Source organism: Choloepus didactylus, chromosome 2 (genome assembly GCF_015220235.1).
Source record: "Choloepus didactylus isolate mChoDid1 chromosome 2, mChoDid1.pri, whole genome shotgun sequence".
NCBI classification, from domain to species: Eukaryota; Metazoa; Chordata; class Mammalia; order Pilosa; family Megalonychidae; genus Choloepus; species Choloepus didactylus.
The window spans coordinates 202,491,244-202,510,464 of NC_051308.1; the positions used below are offsets into that span (position 1 = coordinate 202,491,244).

General features: G+C 37.4%; 1 protein-coding gene across 8 annotated transcripts in view; it reads left to right on the plus strand.

Moving 5' to 3' along the window:
* The window catches only part of LOC119527397 (coiled-coil domain-containing protein 17-like), an 87,220-nt gene that overhangs the window by 37,870 nt on the left and 30,129 nt on the right, over positions 1-19,221 (plus strand). For 7 of the 8 annotated variants that reach the window (XR_005215375.1, XR_005215376.1, XM_037827351.1 and 4 more), the window contains exons 2-5: positions 8,027-9,056; positions 9,655-9,769; positions 12,484-12,613; positions 12,979-13,265. Coding sequence is in view for 6 of the 8 variants with exons in the window: in XM_037827351.1 (XP_037683279.1) it covers positions 9,710-9,769; positions 12,484-12,613; positions 12,979-13,265 (477 nt within the window). In the remaining 2 variants the exon portion in view is untranslated. The remainder of the gene's footprint in view (positions 1-8,026; positions 9,057-9,654; positions 9,770-12,483; positions 12,614-12,978; positions 13,266-19,221) is intronic. The other variant, XM_037827352.1, reaches the window with a different exon arrangement.

The following is a 19,221-nucleotide window of genomic DNA, read 5'->3' on the forward strand; positions in this document are numbered from 1 at the left end:
CCTCTATACCCCCACCTTTATGTAATTCTTGTCAAAAATTACATATTTTACATTGAGTCCGAAACCACTGGTTTGTCATTACAGTTTATGTATTTTATATCCTGTAGGAAGTAAATAGTGGAGTTACAAATAAAAAATTTAGTAGTATTGGTATTTATATTTACCATGTGATCTTTACTGGAAATCTTTATTTCTTCATATGGTTTCACTCAATTGTTTACTGTCCCTTCCTTTCAGCCTGCTCAGTTCCCTTTAGCATTTCTTATAGGACTGATCTAATGGTGATGAAGTCCCTCAGTTTTTGATTATCCGGGAATGTTTTCATCTCCCCCTCATTTTTACCCTCCAGTTGTTTGTGAATTTTCTAAGTCTCTGATGGTTATTGACTTCTATTTGTATTCCATTGTGGTCAGAGAATGTGCTTTGAATAAATTCAATTTTTTTTTAATTTATTGAGGCTTGTTTTATGTTCCAGCATATGGTTTATTCTGGAGAAAGATCTGTGATCACGAGACAAGAATGTGTGTCCTGGTGATTTGGGATGTAATGTTCTATATATGTCAAATTTCTCTGTATCTCTCTCTCCTTTCTTTGTTTCTCTGTCAGTAGGGCTCTCTTTAGTATCTGAAGTAGGGCAGGTCTTTTATTAGCAAAGTCTCTCAGCATTTGTTTGTGAAAAATTAAGCTCTCTCTCAAATTTGAAGGAGAGTTTTGCTGGATAAAGTATTCTTGGTTGGAAATTTTTCTCTCTCAGAATTTTAAATTTGTCATGCCACTGCCTTCTCGCCTCCATGGTGGCCGCTGAGTAGTCACTTCTTAGTCTTATGTTGTTTCCTTTGTATGTGGTGAATTTCTTTTCTCTTCCTGCTTTCAGAACTTGCTCCTTCTCTTCAGTATTTGTCAGTCTGATCAGAATATGTCTTGGAGTGGGTTTATTTGGATTTATTCTATTTGGAGTTTGCTGGGCATTTATGCTTTGTGTATTTATATTGTGTAGGAGATTTGGGAAGTTTTCCCCAACAATTTCTTTGAATACTCTTTCTAGACCTTTACCCTTCTCTTCCCCTTCTGGGACACCAATGAGTCTTAAATTTGGACATTTTATTTTATCTATCATATCCCTGAGATCCATTTCGATTTTTTTCCCCATTCTTTCTTTTGTTCTTTCATTTTCCATTCTGTGGTCCTCGAGGACTCTGAGAAATTGTTCAACTTCCTCTACTCTTGTATTATGAGTATCCAGAGTCTTTTTAATTTGGCCAACAGTTTCTTTTATTTCCGTAAGATCTTCTACTTTTTTATTTACTCTTGCAATTTCTTCTTTATGCTCTTCTGGGGTCTTCTTTATGACCTTTATATCCTGTGCCATGCTCTTATTGTTTGACTTTAGTTCTTTGATTAATTGCGCCAAGTACTGTGTCTCTTCTGATCTTTTGATTTGGGTATTTGGGTTTGGGTTCTCCACATCATCTGGTTTTATCATATGCTCTAAGATTTTCTGTTGTTTTTGGCCTCTTGGCATTTGGTTTACTTGATAGGGTTCTTTCTGGATATAAAAAGTACCAATCTCTAATTTGTCAGATCTACAGCTTGATGGCATACACTTTAACTAGCCAGCAGATGGCATCCATGAGTCACCTGTTCCCCTCAAGTCAGTTCTCCCCAACTTTGTCTTTGTGCTGTATGGGAATCTGATGCTTGTGGGGTTCAATTGGTGCACTAAGTGTGTGTGTGTTGTTGGTGCTGTCCACCCTGAATGTGGGCCGTGTGTCTAGGTGGTTTGGGAGGCAGGGCAGCTTTAATAATCAAAACTCCCAGGTGTTTCCGGCCGGAGATTTAAGGCTGTTGCAAGAGTCTAAGCCTTCATTTCAGTCTTTCCACAGATTGTCTCTGCCGCTGACCCACAAGTCCTTGGTATTGGCGTAGGGTCCCTGGGATTTCCTAGTGGGTCCCCCTTCCCAGCCGTGCTCTTCTAGAACCTCTGCTGAGGGAACTGTGCCTCGTTACAAGTGCGCGCCGGCCCTCCAGGGAAGCCCTGGGCCACCAGGCCCTGCAGGGGCGTTCCCAGCCTGCTTTAAAGATGGTTGAATGGGGTGTGTTAATTTCCCCCTTTTCGCACAGCTCCACCTTTCCAGCTCTGGGACACTTAGCTGTGGGTGCACTAAAGGCCACTGTCCACGGCCGATATTGTGGCGTGTGTGCAGTGCTGCAGGAAGTACTCCCCGTCACACCCTTGGCGTGGCTCAGGGCTATAGCTCCATCCTGGGGCAGGAGCATTCCCAGCCCGCCGGGGATATGGCTGCAAGGGGCATGGTTTCTTTCTCCTTTTGGCTCCCCTCTGTCCCCGGCCCCGAGACAATCAGCAGCGGGCTATCCTCCACGCCAGACACCGAGACGTTGACACAGCACGCTCCTGCCGTACTTCACTGTGCAGTTCTCACCGTTCTAACCACAGCTGCTCCCGGGTTTTGTTTTGTTTTGTTTTGTTTTTTAAAAAGAACTAGTCCGTCTCCAAATGCCAACCCATGATTTCCACACACCGCAGCGTGGCCGCCAGACTTTCAGCCAGCTCACTCACTCGTTTCAGAATGCAGACTCCTGGTTTCACCAAATGCACGGTCCCTGTGGATTTAGCAGACCTGGTCCGGCTGGTGCATCTCTGGAACTGGTGTTCTGGGTCACTTTCTGGCTTTTATCTAGTATTTTTCACAGAGGTGTTTTTTTGCCCTGTCTTACCTAGCTGCCATCTTAGGTTCTCTCCTATTGAGTTCATTTTAATTTGATGAAAATCAGGTCTGGTCTTGGTTCTTGGGTTAGCCATTTAAATCAGATGTCGTCTACTTCTGGGTGACTTAAGCCTAAGATCACCAGTAAGTATTAATTATACAGGCCTCATCCCATGTCTTGGGATAGCTGTCTATATGAGCTTTAGGTCCCCAGTAGGAATGGATTTCCAGACAAGGCTGGGACCTTTTATCTCTGTGACTTTCAACAAGTTGTCAAACTTCTCTGATCCTCTATATCCTCATCACAGTTTACCAGCCTCTTCCTCCTGCTCGTCCCTGGATACTGCAGAGTGTTTGTTCTACTGGGCTCCAGAATTTTGAAGTAGTTGATTCACAGTTCCTGTATGTTTAATATTTGTTCTGATTCCTGGAGCTTCCTACTCTGCCATCTTCCCACAATTCCCTGAAGGCTTATTTCTTGACTATCAGGCTGAGGAATTTAAATCCTATTATTTAGTTTCTGTAGAAAATTTCTGAGCAGAATAATGATATAATTTGATCCTGGATTAGGAAGAGAGAGCTGGCAGCCAATAATAGATGCTGAGGCAGAGAATAGAAGAGATTAATGGGGACCTGAAGACTGACAAATAGAAATGGAAAAGAAAGGATGAAATTGGCAGGACTTGGAAACTCTTCTGTGTGTATACTTTCCCTAAATCTCATCTCTTGCACTGACTTAAAAAATCAGCTACCAAATACTGGCAATTCCTAGAATTATACCCCAAACAGAGCTTTCTTCTGAGCTCCAAATCACACTCTAGACACCTTGTATTTAAAACGTTCAAAACAAATCTTGATTTCTCCTCCAGTCTAACCTCTTGTGAGAGTTTTTAATGATGCTTTTTTCCTCCTTAACATTTTTCAGGAGTAAGCAAAAGAATCTTTGCATTAGTCACTAAATAGCTACAGCCCAAAAGTATCACTAAGAACTTTAGTTATAAAAGTTTGCAGGAAAAAAAAAAGCTGTAAAAGAGCCCAGACTTCAATTAGTGATATGAATGAAGCAGGTCTGGTTAAGACCAGGGCAAGCCAGGCCAAAGGGTAAAGGTTGAAACTGATTGTGTTTTAAAACTTCAACTTCCATATGAGACCAAGGGAATAGATATCTATTTGGTACAGGATCTAAATTTTCTAAACGGTACAACTCTACAGTCGATTTGTTCAAACACCACAATTGCATGGAACTTTGAATAGGAAGTGAGATACGGTAGGTTAGTATAGGCTGGAGTGAAATAGTGACACATCCCAGAGTAATTTGGGCAGATAATAAAAAATATATTTACAGCCTCCCCCTCCTCAGCCCCGAGGATCTGAGGGAAGGTGCGGATGTGTTGGACATCCTCACCTGGACTGGTGTTGACATTGTCACAAACATTGGGACTGGCGGTTTGATGTGCTGAGCCCTCGAGCATGGAGCTTGCCCTTATGAAGCTCGTTACTGCAAAGGAGAGGCTAAACATGCATGTAATGGTGCCTAAGAGTCTCCCCCTGAGTACCTCTTTGTTGCTCAGATGTGGCCCTCTCTCTCTCTAACTGAGCCATCTCGACAGGTGAACTCGCTGCCCTCCCCCCTACGTGGGACCCGACTCCCAGTGGTGTAAATCTCCCTGACAATGCAGAATATGACTCCCAGGGATGAATGTGGACCCGGCATCGTGGGACTGAGAGTATGTTCTTGACCAAAAGGGGAATGCAAAATGAGATGAAATAGTTTCAGTGGCTGAGAGATTTAAATGGAGTCGAGAGGTCACTCTGGTGGACATTCTTATGCACTATATAGATAACACCTCTTAGGTTTTAATGTATTGGAATAGCTAGAAGTAAATACCTGAAACTACCAAACTCCAACCCAGCAGTCTGGACTCCTGAAGACAATTATATAATAATGTAGATTACAAGGGGTGACAGTGTGATTGTGAAGACCTTGTGGATCACACCCCTTTATCTAGTGTATGGATGAGTAGAAAAATGGGGATAAAAACTAAAGGACAAATGGGGTGGGATGGGGGGATGATTTGGGTGTTGTTTTTTCACTTTTTTTATTCTTGTTCTGGTTCTTTCTGATGTAAGGAAAATGTTCAGAGATAGATTGTGGTGATGAACGCATAACTGTTATCATACTGTGGACAGTGGATTTTTTTACCATGGACAATTGTATGGTGTGTGAATGTATTTCAGTAAAACTGAATTTAATAAAAAAAAAAAGTTTGCAGAGCAGTGATGGTAGCACAACATGGTGAACATAATTAATGGCACAAAAATATAAGGGGAATATAAGCACTGATTGAAAGGGAAAATGTTAGATTGTATATATGGTAACAGAATAAAAATTTTAAAGTGAATCCATGGAACAGTATACTACTACACAGTGAACCCTAAGTTATACCATGGACTGTAGTTAATAATACAAGAGTACAAAATTGTGCTGTCATCAGTTGTAACAAATGTTCCACACCAATGCAAGGTGTTAATAATAGGATATAGTATGGGAATCCTGTATTTTATGCATGATTGTTCTGTAAACCTAACAGCTTCTTTAATAAAGAAGAAAAAAAAACTTGCAGTGAAGTAACTTCATTACAAAAACTTTTCACTAATAGAGAAGATAAAATGCCCATAATTCCACCATCCTAATAAAACCATTATTAACATTTGGCTTATTACCTTTTAGTCCTTTACTGTTAGAACAAGAATTTCTCTTATCCATTCTCTTTCATCTTTTATTCCTTTCACTAAATGCTCCCATTTATGGTCCGCCTTCTCCCCACCACACCCTCTGCACATAGATGCAGAAACCACACTGCTGCATAACTTTACACTAGGTGTAGCAGGAAGTTTATTGGGGTGGGGATAGGGGTAGCTAAGTAGTTGTTATGAGATGATAAATAAAAGCTTCAGAATTTTCACACCAGTAGCAGTAGCAGAACTTCTCCTAGTGAATATTTTCTCTACATTCGCTGCCTCAGTTGGAGTTCTGCTTCAGGAACTAAGGATTGGTTATTAAAAGGATCAAAAAGATGGTGTGTGTCAGTTGGAAAACTAGAATGTGCCTAGTGGTGTTTGCAACGGGGATCTGTTTGTTTAAGATTGAGACATTCTCCTTTGTGTCTTAACAGTTTCAGTGAATCAGTGGGTGATTATTCATCTCTCTGTAAATAGTTAATTATCTCTTTTCCAGAAGGAAGTTTAATTTGGTATTTTCCCAGAAGAACTTATAGAGATGTCATCATACATTTATTCCTAGGAGTTAACAGGTGTAGACCTATGTAAAAAACATCTGAATTTTACCAAAGAAAGAGTAGCCAGTCAGTACTTATTTCCTGTGTCAGCAAATGATATGAACATCTTCTAGCTACCCAAGCTAAAAATCAAGAATATGAGCTTATATTTTCCCTTTGCCCCCCACATCCCATCACTTACCAAGTCCTGTGTGTTTTACCTTCTTCTAAATGTACTGTGAACTGGCTTCTTTTAATTTGTTTATATTAAAAGCTGGTTTTCTCAGAGTATATCTTGCATTGAGCCCTGAAAAATCTCTAGGCTGGAACCAGAAAGCCAAGCAGTATCAAGGATTATCCCTGAACTAGCTGCTCTTTCTGCAGACTGGTCTGGAACTCCAAGCCTTGTCCAAAGTGTTAACCAGCCCTGTCCCAGCTCACTGATTAGGTACCCCCTTTCTGCCCAAGGAAGCAAACCGTTTGAGCAAAGATCTAGCTTCTCTTCTTTACCCATGAACTATCTTTTGGGGGGATAGTTTTTCGGATTGACATTTAAGCATCCATGATGTATATAATAATATAGTATTTATATTATATTTGTATTACAATGTATGTAATAATGTCTATTTTAGTTTTCTATTCCTTTGCCATTGCCAATTTTGCCATTTCATAGAAAAGATTTTCAAATTTATTAGCTTGTAATTGCTAATAATATTGTATCACTCAGAGTATTTCTTAATTTGTCGTGTTTGTCATTTCCACCTTTTCGTGCCGGGGTTTTCCTTATTTGTATCTTTTTCCATTTTTTCTAAACCAATTTTACCACAATTTGTTTCTTACTAATCTTTTTAAAAAGAATTATCTTCGTTTTTTAAATCTTTTTTTTTTTTTAACCTCACCTTTTTTTGTTTCCTTTCTGTTTCTTCAGGTTTGCTTTACTGCTCTTTTCCCATCTTCTTAATATAAGTGCTTAGGTGAATTTATTTTTAGTCTTGTTTTAAGAAACATGTTTTTAAAGCTAATTTTCCATTATGTACTGCTTTAGCTTATATTATAAATTTATATATTTCAACTTACAAATTACATTAATTCAACCTTTTACTTAATTTCTTTATTTGTTCTGTTTCTATTTTTTATTTGCTTGTTCTATTAATCCTCTTTAAGTTTTTCAAATATATAAAAAGTGTAGAGAATAAGTGAATAGTTGTATGCCCCATCATTCAACTTAAGAAATAATACATTACAGATACAGTTGAAGCCCTCTGGGATATCTTTTTTATTTCTTTCTCTTCATTTCCCCACAGAGGTATTTACTATCCTGAATTTGGTATTTCTTATTCCCATGAACTTAAACAGGCTGGCAAGTGGCTATATAAAAAATATCCTCCAAACTGAGAGTTTACTAGTATGAAACAGAATTGTCCTAGATGCATCCATTCTCTTGTATCAAGAAATTTTCTAGCCATCAGAAGAATGGTAGTAATTTACTAAAGAAATTTTTGTGTGATCTCTCAGTGGCTCTCTTAAGTCAGATTTTAAAAGATGAAGTCTCTTATTTGATAATTAGGTATCTAAAAATATGTACCATATAGATGCATGAGAAATACTGACAAATACGTTGTTTTAAGGATCCAGTCATGGATAGTACTAGATAATTGCATAGCTGGTGACTAGTGTAGCATAATATACCCACAAAATATGACTCTATGACCTCTTACGGCAAGCTACTTAATTTATAAGGGAAAATCTAAAAGACTCATTGATTTCTATTTCTGTATTATTATGATAGAAATGTATAAGTTCTGTTTAGATGACTTTTCAGAAATTCTTGAGCTATATTCAATTACATTGTTGGTATAGATGGTGACATTAATATCTAAACAGAACTGGACTTAAGGGTTTTGACTCAAGACCTTGATTTGGTTGATCATTTGATTGTGTCTCATTTTGGCAATTATATATAACAGTGATTTTTGCTTCTTGTGATAGATAATATATGCTATTTTGTTTTTTCATTTATAGAAAAAATAACTGTGGACTTTTAAATGATTTGAATAATGATGGAAATGGATCCAAAATAATAAGACACTTCTCTACTGAGGCAGTAGAAGATTCTTCATTATCACCTTCCTGTAGCTCAATTCATTCTTCAGGAGGGGGCAGAAAAAGAGAAATACAGGAAACTGAAGAGAAGGAAACCACCCTTTGGAGCTGTCTTCCTCCTCAGTAACCCCTCACCCTCTGTCTTTCTACTTGTTTTAATTTTGCTCTGAATTTGTAAATAGTGAAGACCAAAGAAATAGAAGATATATTTGGAAGCTTTTACCAAGAAATTGCCTTGAAAGCTGCTATTCCGTGGAGGGGAAAGTATATCAAGTTCCTGTCTGATTTTTCTTTTTTTAATAAGATTTCTTATGTCCTTAGGCTTTGAAGGATAAGATATATAAATACATATCTACACACTTTTTTTAGCAGCTGTGTAATAATGAGATTTATATTTTAAGGGCTGTGTCATGTGGCTATTTTGCCACTGCAGTTGACTGCTCAGAAGATCTTTTCTAGTGCTTTAAAATTGTATTTTCGGTCCATCACCTTGATGACATCACTTGTCCACACGAGCCCACCTGTCTTTCTAGCTATGACCTTGTTATGAACTTTGTTTGCACTCGCTGTGCAAATGTCCATGTATTATCCATTTAAGCAACATCACAGTGCTATCACTCAAGAAAGTTGCATGAGGTGAACATAGACATAGCTCTTTCCCCTTCCCCCCCCTTTTTAAATGTAACAAATACCTTTTTATGTTCCCCTTCCCCTTTCCCCTTCCCCCTTCCCCCTTTTGGGAAAGTGTCAGGAACTAGATAGTTTAAAATGAGCAATTGAGGGGACTGAGAGAGTGATCCACACGGAGCCTGGCTTCTTTGTGCTTCATCACAAGGCGTGCTGCTGGCCAGGCTACTTAAGCACCCTTTTAACAAGAAAACCGCGTGGGAGATCCAGCTGGCAGACTCAAGGAGTTCGGGAAACAGGACCACAGAGGTTACACTCTGGGGTAAATACTCTCCATATGTCTAACTTTGGAAGAAGACTGTGTATATATAAGTATCATGGAAAATACCTATTGCTTTCTGAACTTTTAAATTTTGGAGCATATCAGTGGGGTGGTTTGGAGGCGAATGTTGTAGAATATCAATGGGCTTGTTTGGAAACACTAATGGATCTCTCAGGGGAACTGATGCTAATTCTTTAAGGAAATTAATGAACCTGGAAAAGCTCTTGAGGTTTTGTCTTCCTTTTGTCAGAAGTTACCTGAGTACCTGAAGCAGATTAATCTCTCTTCATAAGTACCAGGTTCTTAAATAGATGTCTGTTATTAAAGTTCTTCTGATGTAACTCAAGAATTCATCAGCTATCTTCATACAGCCTTCCATACCCATGTCACATTTTTCTATTTATGTGTTTTTCATGGCCATATGTTCCTGGACTATTGCTTTTGTTTAGGACTCTAAGATATGGAACCTGATAAATAGGCTAGAGAGGCTCAGAGGGCAGGTCTTTGTGTAGAGGGAATCTTAGGATAATCACAGACTCCTTTACACATGCTGTCAGGTTCTTGCAAACATAAGAAATTTGAGTTTTCTCATTTTCAGATCCTGGCCATGAGGTTGGATGCCTCACCTTGCTGAAAAGAGACACTGGACCTAAATGGCGCAGCATGACTTTGTTCCTGCTTGGCTAAATTTCTCAACACCACAGTCAGTTAAGGTACTATTCTCCCTTCCTACAGTAATTACCCAAACATCAGTTCTTTCCATCCCCAGTCATTCAGTGGCCTCTGTTTCACCTTCTTGGTGGTCTTTTGTTGTTGTTGTTTTTGTATATTCAGCCTTGCCTGAGGATTTTAAAAAATGTTTTCATAGACTTATTACCTCCTTTTTAATAGGGATATAAATAATTAGGCAGTCCACATTAGTAAGTGCTTCATTAATGTTAAGTGTCCTAGTTGTATGCTAAGCTTTTCTCATTACATGGCACACTTAAAACTTCCCCTACCAGCTGCAGCATACTTTGGGGATAAAACATACCTGTTGTCCTATTTTTTGAGGGCAAAGAACAGTTGTGAGAGGGAAATAAATGGTCTTTGGTAAATGGACCTTTGGAATGACATATTTATGGTATATTAGTAGATGAGGAGAAGGAAAAGGGAGAGGCAGTGATTGTTTGACTACTATATGGATCTCAAATTAAATCCCACAAATTCTGTTTTAAAGGCAATAATCTACTTACTGATTTCAAGGGAAAATATGTATTACATTAAGGGTAAAGATAAAAGGAACAACCAGTTCATGTAGATTAACTATAGATGATAGTGATTTCTGTCATATTACATCAAAGAACAGTTCGAGGAGCTTGTAATCTTTAAAATGCTTTGCGTTTTGCCAACCAATAGAAAAGGAACAAAGTTGATAGATAGTCTCAAGGAATGGCCTACCTTCCTTGTTTTTTAATGTGCCTGTTTTGGAAGATGTTTCTAGTTTCATCCAGACCCACAGCATGTTGCTCTAAACTTCATATTGAATTGTCCTTGTGAAATTCCCAAGATCTCCTGATAGGTCTAATCTGACCCAGGACTCAGGGTTGGTAGGCCAGAGGGATTAGTTGTGGGATCCAGGAAAACACTTTAAAAACTATACAGATCTTATATCTGCAAAGAATAATTGTTTTAGTACAATGAACTGAGTAGAAAAAGTAAACAGAGCAGTATAATACTGGTATAAGGATAGACACGTAAAGAAATGGAACAGAATAGAGTTCAAAAAATAGTCCTACACATACAGTTGATTTTTGATAAAAGTGAATGATAATTCAATGGCGAAAATTATAGGCTTTTGATTAAATGGTACTAGAACAGCTGGATATCTATCTGTATAGGAGAAAAAATGAAGAACCTCAACCCTTGCTTCATATCATACACAAAAGTTAGGTAGTAGTGGATCATAACCTAAATTAAAAAGCTAAAATTATTAGGCTTCTGAAAGAAAACAGAAGAGAAAATCTTTGTAACCTACTAGAATAGCTGAAATAAAAGACTGACGATATCAGGTGTTGGTGGGGATATTGATAGAAGAAAACAGATATAAAATTTTCTATAGTCCAACCTGTAGATTTCCTTTAAGCCCTGTTCAGCATATCCATACTTTTCATGGCTTTATAGACTTTGGTCTCTCTCATTCAAGACAAACATGTCAAACATATCAAAATTCTTTGATATAGAAAGAGACATTAGAGCTCATCTATAATAGTGCTTCTCGAACTGTTTCCTTTCTATTATGTAACATCGAAGTCTACTTAACTTATTCTCCCTGACTTCTTTCCTCATGTGGAAGTGGATAAAATGTGCATGATGATGCCAAAAGTATTGTTATGAGTACTAAATATCGTTTGGAAATAAATGGTTTATAAAGCAATAAAATCTCTATATAGTTGTTAATGACCATGGTGATTTTTAGACCATTGTTTTCTTCCCAATTCTAGAATAATTTATAAAAATTATCAACCCCTTTAGAATTTTTATTTAAAGCAAGTATCTTGCTTTTTCTTTTCCACTGTAAGAGTAATATGTTTAAATATAAAGTTTTGAGGCTTATTCTTTATGGATATTAACAGGGTTTATTTTCCTTTTCTTTCATGCAAATAATTGAAGTGGCTATCTTTTTCTCCCCTTCTGGGATAAGGGAAGTGAGTTAATGATTGAATATGTAACCTAAGACTTCTCTAAATTAACACATAGACCTGTAGTACCCTTATTATGGCCTGTTTTGGTTTGCTAAAGCTGCTGGAATGCAGTATACCAGAAATGGATTGGCATTTAACAAGGCGGATTAATTAAGTTACAAGTTACAATTCTAAGGCCTTGAAAATGTCCATATTAAGGCATCAACAAGAGGATGCCTTCTCTGAAGAAAGGCTCCTGGCATCCAGGGCTCGTTTGCCAGATAGCAAGGCACATGACCAGCATCTGCTGGTCCTTCACTCCCGAGTTTTAGCACTTTCAGCTTCTGTTTCCAGTGGCTTTCTCTCTTGAGTATCTGTGGGTTCTCCCTTAGCATCTCCAGGATGTTTCTCTCTCTCTGCTCTCTCCAAATGTGTCTGCTTTTTATCCTCTCATAAAGGGCTCCAGTAAAGGATTAATACCCACCTTGAATGGGCTGGGTCACATCTCAATTGAAACAGCCTGATCAGAAGGTCCCACCCATGACAGGTCTGCACCCCAAGAATGGATTAAAGGAACATGGCATTTTCTGGGATACATAACAGCTCCATACTAGTAAATGGCCCATATGCTCATAATGGGTGTTTATAGCCCCATTATTACTTGTTTCCTAAAAGCCTGATGCAGAACTTAATAAGATACTGAAATATTGAAAGACTAATTAACATCTACTCTTCTGTTTGCTTTTCTATACTTATCATCTTAGTCACCTACAGCCACCTTTGAAAAACACGGAGAGCACCTACCCCGAGGAGAAGGTAGATTTGGAGTGAGCCGTCGCCGTCATAATTCTTCTGATGGCTTTTTTAACAATGGACCCCTACGAACTACAGGAGGTGAGCCATGCCCAACTTTCATTACTATATTTAAGCTACTCAAGGCATGTGCAGGCCATGAAAGATTATGTGTGTCCATAATATTTAAATATGATCTTTCGGAATATAATTCTCAATTAGATCTTCCATTATATAACATTCTTAAGGTGTATGAATCATTTATTCAGTTGAAGAAGTTATATAGAAATTACCTTAGGAAAAAAAGATCTATTTTGCAATTCTTTGTGTGTATTTAATATTGTATTGTAAAGGTCCCTCATGGAGTTTTGGCAGTGCCATAAACCAGACCAGGAAGCATCTGGCCCAATTGTTTCTGAATTTCCAGAAAGCAAACAATCTAATGTTACTTTTCCTTACTATTCTAGATTCCTGGCACCAGCCCTCCCTATTCCGTCACGATTCTGTGGACTCTGGTGTCTCTAAGGGAGCATATGCTGGAATCACAGGGAACCTGTCTGGTTGGCATGGTTCTTCCCGGGGTCATGATGGCATGAGCCAGCGTAGCGGGGGTGGCACAGGGAACCATCGCCACTGGAATGGCAGCTTCCACTCCCGGAAAGGCTCTACCTTTCAGGAAAAGCCATCTACAGAGATTAGGGAAGAAAAGAAAGAAGACAAGGTGGAAAAGTTGCAGTTTGAAGAAGAAGACTTTGTAAGTATGAAGTTTTATATGTACAGTTAAAACCCAACAAATAATGTCTTGAAGATATTGCCGTTGGCAATTAGAAAGGAATTACTTAAAAGGGAGCCCCTAAATTTAGATTTTTATTATTTTCAGAGGGAAGGAGTTAACTTAATTAGTGATGACCAAAGGTCCTGTGTAACATTTAGCAAATCTTAGTACATTTTTTGTCTTTATTGCCTTTGGAATAGAAAATACCTAATTTCCCTCAAGTTTTTTAAGGTTCAGTCTTCAAATATAATTATGTAAAGAAGTAATCTCACAATGTTAAATGTTCTTTTTCTTGAATTTGACCTCTGACATTTAAAATGATTATATTAAGTTAATCAATTGGGAGAGTTTTAGCTATTATCTATATATTCAGTAAAACTTGATCTAATGTGTGTTGAATTGCATGCCTTTTGGCTGCTAAATTAAAAGTGGAGTTTTTAGAGTACCTTTTAAACTAGGTAGTATACTATTGATTGGCATAGTCTGAATAGTGCTCCATTAGTCCTATGGCATTCTCAATGGGAAATGAATTGATGGAGGGAAGAGAAATGTTAAAATAGCACTGTCTTCATCTGCTAAGGGATTTAAAAGGAAGTTTGTCAAATCAAACCTGAACAATACCAATAAGGACAATTCTATTTTGCATTTATGTTTTTATAAAATATTTTAAGTCTGTGGAAAAGTATGGAGAAAAACTGTCAAGTATGCACATCACCCAGCTTTGTTAAATATTGACATTTTACCACACATGTTCTAGACCATTCTTTTTAAAAAGAGGCAAGATAATACAGATATGGTTAAAGCCTTCTCTAACCCTATTTTCTATTTTGCTTAGAGATACTCACTTTCTTGAGTTCATTGTCTTATCATTAATATGTGTTTGATAAACTTTTTTTGTAAATGTTTAGTACATTATGTGTATGCTTAAACAACATTTAGTATCATTCTGCATGTTTTTGAACTTTGTAATAATAGTATCATACTTTAATTCTCTTTTATTTGATTAAAATTGTTTGCATTTTAGCTGTGTTGTCACATATAGCTCTCAGATTAGTGGTTTCAAGTAGTGGCATGTATGTTCCCCAGGGAACATTTTGTAATATCTGGAGACATTTTGATTGTCACAAGTGATGTGAGAATGGTGCTATTGGCATCTAGTGTGCAGAAACCAAAGATGTTGCTAAACAACCTTCAATGCATAGGATGGCCCCCACACCAAAAAATTATCTGCCCAAAATTTCAGTAGTTCCATGGTTGAGAAATGTTAGGAGTACCATGCTCTAAATATTTAATTTTCACTATTACGTAGTAAATATTCTGTTGTGTGAATGTACTAAATTATGGACATTTAAGTTGTAAAAGATCTTGAAATCTACAGGAATGGCAACTGAGGCATTGAAGTGGAGAAGGAAGAGTCAAAAATAAGGTTTGCCTCCAAAGGGACTTGATGAAAAATATGTAAATAACTTGAAAAGTGAGAGCAGGAGAAGCGTTATTGATAGGAAAAGATAAATTCTTGGTGCCAAAGAGAGACGGGTGAGAGCTAGAGATGTGTACTTGGAAAAAGAGATTATAATTGAGGTTTATGGGTGGATAAGGATATTTTGGGACCTAATTGTTTATAGTGGATTTTCTGTATTTCTTTTTTTTCTATTCTGAACATGTATAATTGGAAAGTTATTTTTATTTTAAGATAATATTAGTTTAATGTAATAGCCTATTGTTACTTTGGGTAAGTTAAATAACTCATTTTCTTAGAATTGTTAGATAGAGTTAGTAATGTGTGCCTTGCAGCATTGTAGTAAGAATTAAAAATCACATATGTTGAATAATGTATGTGGAGCACTTAGTGCACATATCTTGAGACAGTAGATTTTTAAATGGTAGCTGTTATTAAATGTGGAAGAGATTTTAGATTTATAGTTTGTTGTGGCCCTTGAAATGTCACTTTAAAAATAAAAAAGGCTTGGTTGGTACGGTTAGAGAGTAAGTCAGTGATGAGTGATATACTACTCTTTGGAGCCAGGTTTCTGCATAGGGTCTTCTGGAATTGAGAGATTTGAATATGTTTTAAACTAGAGAGGTAGGTAAGAAGTCAATGGAGAGAAGGGATTCTTCTGAGAGAATGGCAGCAGTGGTGCCATAACTTTTAAATCTCCAAAATTTGCCAGTAAAATCAGAGCTCCCTTTAATATCAGGAGCAATGTTAGATATTCACTCTCACCACTTATATTCATCATTGTACTGGAAGTACTAGCAAGTGCAGTAAGGCAAGAAAAAGAAATAAAATGCATACGTATAAAAAGGAAGAAGTAAAACTTTCTATTTGTAGGAGACATGATTGTTTATATAGAAAATCCATAGGACTCTACCCAACATTTGTAAGGTTTCAGGATCCAAGGTCAGTATGCAAAAAGCAGCTGTATTTTTACATATTGGCAACAAGTAATTAGGAAATAGTTTTTTAAATGACTTCTGTAATAACAGAAAATCTTAAGATGCCTATAAATAAATTTAATGAAAATGTGAAAGACCTCTATACTGAACCACAAAATATTGCTGAGAAATTAAAGAAGATCTGAATAAAAGGAGAGAGACACTGTGGTTTCGAATAGGAAGATTTAATATTGTTAGGGCACCAGTTCTCCCCTGTTATAGTTTGCTAATGCTGCCGGAATGCAAAACACCAGAGATGGATTGGCTTTTATAAAGGGGGTTTATTTGGTTACACAGTTACAGTCTTAAGGCCATAAAGTGTCCAAGGTAACACATCAGCAGTTAGGTAACTTCACTGGAGGATGGCCAATGGTGTCCGGAAACCCTCTGTTAGCTGGGAAGCCACCTGGCTGGTGTCTGCTCCAAAGTTCTAGGTTCAAAATGGCTTTTTCCCAGGACGTTCCTGTCTAGGCTGCAGTTCCTCAAAAATGTCACTATCAGTTGCTCTTGAAGCGTTTGTCCTTTCTTAGCTTCTCTGGAGCAAGAGTCTGCTTTCAGTGGCCGTCTTCAAACTGTCTGTCATCTGCAGCTCCTCTCTCAGCTCCTGGGCATTCTTCAAAGTGCCCCTCTTGGCTGTAGCTCCTCTTCAGAATGTCACTCTGAGCTGCACTGAGTTCCTTTATATGGCTCCAGTGATTTAATTTAGACCCACCCTAACTGGGTGGGGTAACACCTCCATGGAAATTATCCAGTTAGAATCATCACCCACGGTTGGGTGGGGCACATTTCCATGCAAACAACTAATCCAAGCATTCCAACTTAATCCCCACTGATATGTCTGCCCCACAAAATTGCATCAAAGAATATGGCTTTCTCTGGGGGACATAATACATTTAAACCGGCACATCCCCAAATTCAGTACAATCCCAATCAAATTGCCAACATACTTTCTTATAAAAATTGACAAAGTGATTATAAAATTTATACAGAAATGCTAAGGATTTAAAATATTCAAAAAAATCTTGGAAAAAAACAAAATTGGAGGACTTACAGTGCCTAACTTTTAAAGATGCACTATAGAGCTACAGTAATCAAAACAATAGGGTATGAGTGTGTTAGGATAGACAGATAGTGGAACAAAATAGAGACCAGAAATAAACCTGTTCTTATCCTGGTCATTTGATTTTGACAAAGGCACCAAAGCAAACCAGTTAGAAGGAATGTGTTTTTAACAAATGGTGTTGGAACAACTGGATTTATCTATATATCCTGTATCCCTACCTCACAGCATACACACAGATTATTTTGAGATGGATCATAGACCTAAATTTAAGGCCTAAAACTATTAAGCTTTTAGAAGAAAACGTGAAACATCTTTCTGACATGGGGGGTAGAAAAATGTTTCTTAGACAAGACAAAAAAGCAGTACCATACCAGAAAAAAGACACTGATTACTCTGACTTTATCAGAATTAAAAACTTCTACTTGTTACGAACCACAGATACAGAGAAAATATTATCAGTGCAAGAATAAAAAAGTTGTGGTATATTCGTATAACAGAGTAATGAGAAGGTTTAAGCTATTGGTACAAACAGGAACATTGATGAATCTCAGTTGAAGCTTTACACAAAAAGATACATACTGTCTGATTCCATTTATATGAAATTCCAGAACAGGCAAAAAAAATCCATGGTAGGAAAGAAAAGTAGAAGAGTGGCTGCCTGTGAGGGTGGGGGTTGACTAGGAAAGGGCATGAGGGAATTTTCTGGTTGGTGGAAGAGCTCTTTTTTCCAAAATTCATGGAATGGTGTTCTTAGTATTTGTGGATTTCGTTCTATGTAAATTTTCTTAAAAGAAAAAAAGGTTGTCACTAGTAATGAGACAAATTGATATCATAAGCCTCCTGATAAAATGCAATGAGAAGGATACAATATCACTTCTGTGATATTCCTGCCAAAAATCCATAGCCTTGCTCTTCATGCAGATGAATTCAGGGGTGTCTGTACCTGAGGAGGGGTGTGTGTGGAAGTTCATGTAGTAGTCGTGTGGCCATGGCATCAGGGTTAGAGTTTATAGTCTAGTTGGAAGACACAGACATAAGGAAGTAAGTGTAAAACGATGGGATCTCACCTCTAATATAAACAAATTCAGAACAGTACTTTCCAGAGTAGACAATAGGGAGCCTGTCTCCGAAATTTGAATCCCACCCCCTTCCCCACACTCTAAGGAAAAATCAGTGAAGGAAGGATGAGGAGACTTCACGAATCTTACGAAAATATTGTCACTTTGATTGTTTAACTTGAAAGTGGTGAAAATAGGACCCATTGAGTTGCATATATGTTACTAGAATAAAAATCATATTACAAAGACAAGCACAAAAAATGCATAGTCTTTGTCTAATCATGAAGAAACATTAGACAAACTCAAATTGAGGTTTCTACAAAAGAGTTACAAAAGATTCTACAAAATTATCAAGATTATAAAGAAAAAAAAAGTTTTAGATTAAAGAAGACTCAAGAAATAAGACAGCTAAAGGCAATATGTGAACCTAGATTGTATATGGATGAGGGGAAATCAATTTAAACTTTCTTTTGCTATGAGAGACATCTGTAGGACAGTTGGTGAAATTTGAAGAAGAATTGTAGGTTAGATAGTAGTATTGTATTGATGCTAATTTCCTAATTTTTATAATTGTGTTGTGGCTATATAAAAGAATGTTCTTCTTTTAAGGAAACACATAAGGAAGTATTTAGGGGTAAATGGGCATCAAGTCCTTCAACTTAACAGGCAATACCTCAGAAAAATTGTGGGTTTCTTTACAGGCCACCGCAATAAAGCAAATATTGCAATAAAGCGAGTCACACAAATTTTTTGGTTCCCCGTGCATATAAAAGTTATGTTTGCACTGTACTGTAGCCTCTTAAGTTTGCAGTAGCTTTATGTCTAAAAAAACAATGTGCATACCTTAATTGAAAAGTATTTTATTGCTGAAAAATGCTCATCATCATCTTAGCCTTCATTGGGTCATAATCTTTTTGCTGATGGTGGGTCTTGCCTTGATGTCAAGGGCCACTGATTGATAAGGGAGTGGTTGCTGAAAGTTGGGGTGACTGTGGCAATTTCTTAAAGTAAGACAACAGTGCAGTTTGCCGCATTGATTGACTTCCTTTCATGAAAGATTTTTCTGTAGCATGTGATGCTGTTTGATAGCATTTCCCCCACTGAACTTCTTTCAAAATTGTAGTCAGTCCTCTCAAATCCTGCCGCTGCTTTATCAACAAAGTTTATAAATATTCTAATATCTAAATCCTTTGTTTGTCATTTCATCAATGTTCACAACATCTTCACCAGGAGTAGATTCCATCTCAAGAAACCACTTTTATTGCTCATCCATAGAAGCAACTCCTCATCTCAAGTTTTATCATGAGGTTGCAGCAATTCAGTCACATCCTCAGATTCCACTTCTAATTCTAGTTCTCCTGACATTTCCACCACATCT